We start from the raw sequence: 8,001 nt of genomic DNA, 5'->3' as shown, positions 1-8,001 counted from the left end.
TTATCTAACCCAGTTTATTTGTAGGGGTCCAGATTTTGCCGCTCTTTCAGAACATCAGCTGGATTTGGGTGAAGGAGAAATGGGGGAGGCTTGGGCAAGTTGCAGAGCTGTTGACTGGGGTAGGGGTAGCCAGGTGGAAAGCATGGCCAGCCGTAGAAAAATGCTTTTTGAAATTCTCGATTATCGTGGATTTATCGGTGGTGACAGTGTTTCCTAGCCTCAGTGCAGTGGGCAGCTGGGAGGAGGTGCTCTTATTCTCCATGGACTTTACAGTGTCCCAGAACCTTTTTGGAGTTTGTGCTACAGGATGCAAATTTTTGCGCTGCTGCTACTCTCTGTTTATTACCTATGCATAGTCACTTTAACTCTACCTACATGTACATATGACCTCAATTACCTCGACTAACCGGTGCCCCCGCACATTGACTCTGTACTGGTACCACCTGTATAGCCTTGCTATTGTTATTTTACTGCTGCTGTTAAATTATTTGGTTCTTTTATTTTTTACTCATCTATCTTTTACTTAACACTTATTTTTCTTAAAACGGCATAGTTGGTTAACGGCTTGTAAGTAAGCTTTTCACTGTAAGGTCTACCACACCTGTTGTATTCGGCTCATGTGATTTGATTTCTATGGGGTGGTTTATCTTGGGTTTGTGAAGTATCACTTAATTTTCTTATTTTCTTTTTACAGCTTTCTTGTGTTGTCAGCTACCCTTGAAATCCACATCGATCTTTATGATTAGCATCATTGATTTATCATCATATCGCCATCCTCAACTTGTGAGAAACACTTGAATAGCAACCTGACCCCACTGCTCACCCCTGTGGCGTGTTGTTGCAGCAATCCAGTCCTGGCCTCTTCTAGTCTGTCTCGCGAGAATTTGGTTCTGTGTTCCCGAGACGTGTTTCCCTCGGAAACGTTTTGGCCACACCTATTATCGCAAAGCGGATAGATGGGTTAGCAATGCAAGCGAATGTTTGCGACTACATAAACATAGTCAGCTAAATGAACGCGTATTATTAATTTAAAACGGTAATTTTTTCGGCATATCAACATATAATTATGGATTCCGTCAACGCTTTCAACTTGGAGGTAAAACATGAAGCTGTCGGTTAGCTAGCTACGCAGCTATTCTGCTAGCTAATCTAGCTAATGTTAGCTAGTTGAACTGTCGATGTATTGTCCAAATATGTCATAATTTAGCCAACTGTGTGTCATGTTACTAAAATGATGTAGACCAACAGAAGGACAATGTGTTTATTAAATGTAATAGCAAATCAAACGTTAGCTAGCTAAGCTACCCACTTTTCGACCTTCCAATCTCCAACTCAAAAATGACTAACGTTACGCAGCTAACGATAACAATCTAAAAGCTATCATGCAAGATGATGGCGAACTTTGCCCTTCTTGTTGACCTAAGAAGATGGAGCATCAACCTCAAGAGTTTTCTTGCTCAACTGGTCTGCGATTAATGTTTAACTCATGCCATAAACTGCTGATAGTGTGAACGCTATTGCACGGGCAATTTGCTGTTTTGTTGTGCTGATAGGGTCGGCTTGTTATTGACAAATACGCCAATGGTGGCTAATTTAGCTAACTAACTAACCTGAGTTGGTTTTGTTGTAGGAAATGCAGAAGCACATGGTTATGTCACTAAAAGTTTGATAATGTTAGTTGCCCAGTTGTTTCTATGTAAAAAGTTGGTTATGTCTTCCTGAAAAATACATCGTTACGTGAATATAACTAGTGTTACGGGGTAACGTTAGCAAGCGTCATTCTTGTTAGATAGCTGTCTTCCTCTTGCAGGTGACTAACGTTAGCCGTTAATTTTTTTTTAGCCTAATCCGAAATATGCAGTTTTTCCTTTCTTCACGTTGTATATGTTATTCTGTATTTGCACCATGTGTTCAGTGTAGAGGCATCAGTGTTTCCCCCCGTGAACACGACCTGTCTACCCTCAATCCCTCAATTCTGGTTTTACTGCTTATAAAAACAAATGTGCATTTGGGATTTATGTGGAGTCTGGATTAGATGACCTCGTTTAGGTGCTAGCTAAAGGTACTCTTCGTTTTCCTCCTTGTCCAGTTATTCTCCATGATTGACATGAAGCCTCCAATATCACGAGCAAAGATGATGTCAGTCACTAAATCAGCAATAAAGGCTATCAAGGTAAGTTCGGCCAACATTAGAGAAACGTGTGTGTTTCTCATTGGGAAATGAAATATGTAATTTATTTTAATGACAAAATGTGACCGTGTTTAGATTCACACCATGAAACATTTGATCCTGTTTCCACTTCTTGTCCCCCTCAGCTATACAAGCATGTCGTCCAGATTGTAGAGAAGTTCATCAAGAAGGTAAGTCATGGAAACACAACCAAGGAACTATTATCAATAGGGGGTCACTTTGCTTTCAGACAATGCCAGTAGCTTTCAAAAGCATATAACAAAAACAAACTTTTTTTTTTTTTTACCCTTAATGTAATTTTGTAGACCAGTGATAATGTGGAAAGACCAGTGATGATAACATCTGTTACTTGGTACTCCAGTGTAAGCCAGAACTGAAAGTTCCTGGCCTATACGTGGTGGATTCCATTGTCCGACAGTCCCGACACCAGTTTGGAGTGGACAAGGACGTCTATGGACCCAGGTTCCAAAAGAACTTCACTCAGACCTTCCAGAACCTCTACCTCTGTCCACACGATGACAAGGTGGGTTATTACTGTAGCTGTTTCAGGGATGCAGCGATAACACACTAATCAGCGGTTAAATCATTGATTTTTGTATAAATTTAATCAACGGTCAAATCATTGATGTTTGTATAAAATTAATCAGCGGTTAAATCATTGATGTTTGTATAAATTTTATCAACGGTCAAATCATTGATGTTTGTATAAAATTAATCAGCGGTTAAATCATTGATGTTTGTATAAAATTAATCAGCGGTTAAATCGTGGATGATTGTATTAAATTAATCAGCGGTTAAATCGTGGATGATTGTATTAAATTTAAGCAGCGGTTAAGTAGTGGATGATTGTATTTAATTAATCAGGGGTTAAGTAGTGGATGATTGTATTAAATTAATCAGCGGTTAAATAGTGGATGATTGTATTAAATTTAAGCAGCGGTTAAGTAGTGGATGATTGTATTTAATTAATCAGGGGTTAAGTATTGGATGATTGTATTAAATTTAATCAGGGGTTAAGTAGTGGATGATTGTATTACATTTAATCAGGGGTTAAGTAGTGGATGATTGTATTACATTTAATCAGGGGTTAAGTAGTGGATGATTCTATTACATTTAATCAGGGGTTAAGTAGTGGATGATTGTATTACATTTAATCAGGGGTTAAGTAGTGGATGATTGTATTAAATTTAAGCAGCGGTTAAGTAGTGGATGATTGTATTTAATTAATCAGGGGTTAAGTATTGGATGATTGTATTAAATTTAATCAGGGGTTAAGTAGTGGATGATTGTATTAAATTTAAGCAGCGGTTAAGTAGTGGATGATTGTATTTAATTAATCAGGGGTTAAGTATTGGATGATTGTATTAAATTTAATCAGGGGTTAAGTAGTGGATGATTGTATTACATTTAATCAGGGGTTAAGTAGTGGATGATTGTATTACATTTAATCAGGGGTTAAGTAGTGGATGATTGTATTAAATTTAAGCAGCGGTTAAGTAGTGGATGATTGTATTTAATTAATCAGGGGTTAAGTATTGGATGATTGTATTAAATTTAATCAGGGGTTAAGTAGTGGATGATTGTATTAAATTTAATCAGGGGTTAAGTAGTGGATGATTGTATTACATTTAATCAGTGGTTAAGTAGTGGATGATTCTATTACATTTAATCAGGGGTTAAGTAGTGGATGATTGTATTACATTTAATCAGTGGTTAAGTAGTGGATGATTGTATTACATTTAATCAGTGGTTAAGTAGTGGATGATTGTATTACATTTAATCAGTGGTTAAGTAGTGGATGATTGTATTAAATTAATCAACGGTTAAATAGTGGATGATTTGTATTGACTTAATCAGTAGTTGGGTCGGGTGTGGCTGTATTGGGTCGGGTGTGGCTGTATTGAGCTGATACAAAAATTAAGAGTTGAAACCTTACTCTTTCTGATATTCTTAAGGGCCAACTAAAACAACATAACTGTAAACCTCTCTCATTACGGATTCTTATTCCTCCCCTTTCTGTCTCCCTTTCCCTCTCTCCCTGCAGAGTAAAATCATCCGTGTTCTCAACCTGTGGCAGAAGAACGCTGTATTTGAGATGGACATCGTCCAGCCCCTGTTGGACATGGCTGCTGGCTCCTTAGTCCCTGCTCCCTCCCCCGAGGAGGACCCCCAGCCCCAGGTGCCCAGTGCCTCTATAGCATCAGTCCAGTCCCCAGTCTCCAGTTCTTCCATAGCAGCAGCCCTGCCCCAAGTCTCCAGTGCCTCCATAGCAGCAGCCCTGCCCTTGCTCCCCCCACAGCTCCAGAACCCTGAGGCCCTGGCTGCTGTGGCACAGCTTTTCCAGTCTGGACAGGGACACGAGGTGAGAGCTATATAGAATGAAAGTATGCATCACAATACCAGGTCAGCCATTATGAGTGCACCCTACTTCTGTGAAGTTAAATTGCCATTGTCAGTGGTTCTATTCCAGTTATACTCATTCTAAGTATTTTGTTATAGTTACACTATTACACACTACTAGCTCATATACCCCAGAACAACATGACTGTGACAGAAATTCACCATTGCTCTTTCTTGACCAATCCATTTGGCTGTTTACTGTAAACTAGTAAATTCTTCTGAAAATAAAGTTCTATACCAGCCCAATAAAGGATAAATGCATAGTATCTTGCTTGTCACCAAGGTAGTAACTGATTGGGTGGATTAAGTGTAATTCTGCTGTATTCCTTCCTGTCTGTCCAGCTTCAGAAGATCCTCCAGAGGTTCCAGCCAGGGCAACAGACTCCACCTATGGTTCCCAACACCATGGCTGAACAGAACCACCCACAGATGGTCCAAGGCCAGCATAATACACACCATCCACTGTTGAACACACACCACACACATCCTACGGAGCAGAAGAACTCACTAGCTAAGGTAATGCATTTTTGTACTTTAGGCATATTTTTGACCAACAGACAATTTAAGAGGCCTAATCAAACAGGACAGCTTTTGATTTCTGATTTATTAGGATCGTAATTAGCGACAGCTAGTCTTACTGGGATCCAACACATAAATAAAAATGTTTGTCACATATCAAATTTATTTCAAGCCCTTTTTACATTAGCAGATGTCACAAAGTGCTATACAGAAACCCCGCCTAAAATCCCAAACAGCAAGCAAGGAAGATGTAGAAACATGGTGGCTAGGACAAACTCCTTATAAAGGCAGGAACCTAGGAAGAAACCTAGAGAGGAACCAGTCTGAGAAAGGTGGCCAGCCCTCTCTCTGTGCCGGGTGGAGATTATAACAGTACATGGCCATTAAGGCCCGATCATTCTTCAGGATGTTCAAACGTTCATAGATGACCAGCGCGGGTAAATAATAAGCACAGTGGTTGTAGAGGGTGCCACATGTCAGTACGACACAAGTAAATGTCAGTTGACTTTTCATAGCCTAGCATTCAGAGGTCGAGACAGCAGGTGCGCTAGAGAGAGAGTTGAAAACAGCAGGTCTGGTGAACATGTCAGGGTTCCATATTAGCAAGCAGAACAGGTGAAACAGGAGCAGGTGGACTGAGTACAGCCAGGTGGACTGAGTACAGCCAGGTGGACTGAGTACAGCCAGGTGGACTGAGTACAGCCAGGTGGACTGAGTACAGCCAGGTGGACTGAGTACAGCCAGGTGGACTGAGTACAGCCAGGTAGTCCTGAGGCATGGTCCTACTGCTTAGGTCCTACTGGAGGGGGGAGAGAGAGAGAAATAGAGGGAGCATACTTAAATTCACACAGGACACCAGATAAGACAGGCGAATTACACCAGATATAACAGACTGACCCAGGCCCCCTGGCAGTATAGTTACTGGAGACTGGGGGGGGGGGGGGGGGTCGGGGACACTATAGCCACGTCCGACGATACCCCCGGACAGGGCCAACCAGGCAGGATATAACCCCACCCATTTTGCTAAAGCACAGCCCCCACACCACTAGAGGGATATCAACAGACCACCAACTTACTACCCTGAGACAAGGCTGAGTATAGCCCACAAAGATCTCCTCCACCGCACAAGCCCGCGCAAGACCAGACAGGAGATCATGTCAGTGATTCCACCCATTCAAGTGATGCAGGGACGGCATGGCAGAGCACTAGAAAGCCGGCGACTCAGCCCCTGTAATAGGATCAAAGGCAGAGAATCCCAGTGGAGGAAGTGGAGCCGGCCAGGCGTTGACAGCAACGGTGGTTCTTCCCTCCAGTGCCTCGCCGTTCACCTTCGCAGCCCTGGGCCAGACCACACTCAATCATAGGACCTACTGAAGAGATGAGTCTTCAGTAAAGACTTAAAGGTTGAGATGGAGTCTGCGTCTCTCACATGGGTAGGCAGACCATTCCATAAAAATATTAAAAAATATATAAAAATATAGAGAAAGCCCTGCCTCCAGCTGTTTGCCTAGAAATTCTAGGGACAATAAGGAAGCCTGTGTCTTGTACGTGTAGGTATGTACGGCAGAACCACATCGGAGAGATAGGTAGGAGCAAGCAAAGCCCACGTAATGCTTTGTAGGTTAGCAGTAAAACCTTGATCAGCCCTAGCCTTAACAGGAAGCCAGTGTAGAGGCTAGCACTGGAGTAATAGGATCACATTTTTTAGGTTCTAGTCAAGATTCTAGCAGCCATGTTTAGCACTGACTGAAGTTAGTGCTTTAGCTGGAGAGTAGAGCATTGCAGTAGTCTAATCTAGAAGTGACAAAAGCATGGATTCGCTTTTTTGCATCATTTTTTGACAAAACAGTTTCAGATTTTTGCAATTGTTATGAAGATGGAAAAATGATGTCCTAGCTGTGTTCGTCAAAAGAGAGATCACGGTCCAGATTAACGCTGAGGTCCTTCAGTTTTATTTGAGACGACTGACGACATCAAGATTAATTGTCATATCATACAGCAGATCTCTTTGTTTCTTGTTACCTAGAACTAACGGTTTGGTCTGATTTTTTAAAAAGTAAAACATTTGTGTCCCTTCACTTCCTTACGTCTGAAACACAGGCTTCCAGGGGGGGGCAATTTTGGGGCTTCACCGTATTTCATTGAAATGTACAGCTGTGTGTCGTCCGCATAGCAGTGAAAGTTGACATTGTGTTTCCCGAATGACATCACCAAAAGGTAGAATATATAGTGAAAACAATAGTGTTCCTAAAACGGAACCTTGAGGAACACCAAAACTTAAAATTGATTTGTCAGAGGACAAATCATCCACAGAGATGAACTGATACCTTTCTGACAGATAAGATCTAATCCAGGCAAGAACTTGTCCGTGTAGACCAGTTAGGATTTCCAATCTCTCCAAAAGAGTGTGGTGATCGATGGTGTCAAAGGCAGCAGTAAGGTCTAGGAGGACAGATGCAGAGGCTTTGTCTGACGCCATTAAAAGGTTATTTACCACTTTAACTAGTGCAGTCTCGGTGCTATGATGGGGTCTAAAACCAGACTGGAGCTTTTCATATACTTTATTTGTCTTCAGGGAGACAGCGAGTTGCTGTACAACACCTTTTTCCCACAAAACTGAGAGGAATGGGATATTCAATATAGGCCGATTTTATAGTTTTTTTAATACATTTTCTGGGTCAAGGTTTGGCTTTTTCAAGAGAGGCTTTATTACTGCCACTTCTTTACTGAGTTTGGTACACATCTGGAGGATAGGGTTTTTTATGTTCAACATAGTAGGACCAAGTACAGGAAGTAGCTGTTTCAGTAGTTGGAATATGGTCCAGTATGCAGCTTGACGGTTTAGAGGCCATGAATGTGTCGAGATACAGGATTTAAAAAAACTTGTCTCC

At 41.4% G+C, this 8,001-nt stretch overlaps 1 protein-coding gene across 1 annotated transcript in view; it reads left to right on the top strand.

The window, feature by feature from the left end:
• Positions 1-941: 941 nt before the first annotated feature.
• Positions 942-8,001, top strand: part of LOC120018043 (SR-related and CTD-associated factor 4-like) — a 44,942-nt gene continuing 37,882 nt past the window's right edge. The window contains exons 1-6 of the mRNA XM_038961002.1: positions 942-1,096; positions 2,090-2,173; positions 2,317-2,361; positions 2,553-2,714; positions 4,236-4,553; positions 4,934-5,107. Coding sequence (XP_038816930.1) covers positions 1,067-1,096; positions 2,090-2,173; positions 2,317-2,361; positions 2,553-2,714; positions 4,236-4,553; positions 4,934-5,107 — 813 coding nt within the window. The 5' untranslated portion in view covers positions 942-1,066. The remainder of the gene's footprint in view (positions 1,097-2,089; positions 2,174-2,316; positions 2,362-2,552; positions 2,715-4,235; positions 4,554-4,933; positions 5,108-8,001) is intronic.

The sequence above is a fragment of the Salvelinus namaycush genome, chromosome 23 (assembly GCF_016432855.1).
Source record: "Salvelinus namaycush isolate Seneca chromosome 23, SaNama_1.0, whole genome shotgun sequence".
NCBI lineage: Eukaryota > Metazoa > Chordata > Actinopteri > Salmoniformes > Salmonidae > Salvelinus > Salvelinus namaycush.
The sequence above is the reverse complement of the archived record's forward strand: the minus strand, read 5'-3'. Positions and strand labels throughout refer to the sequence as shown.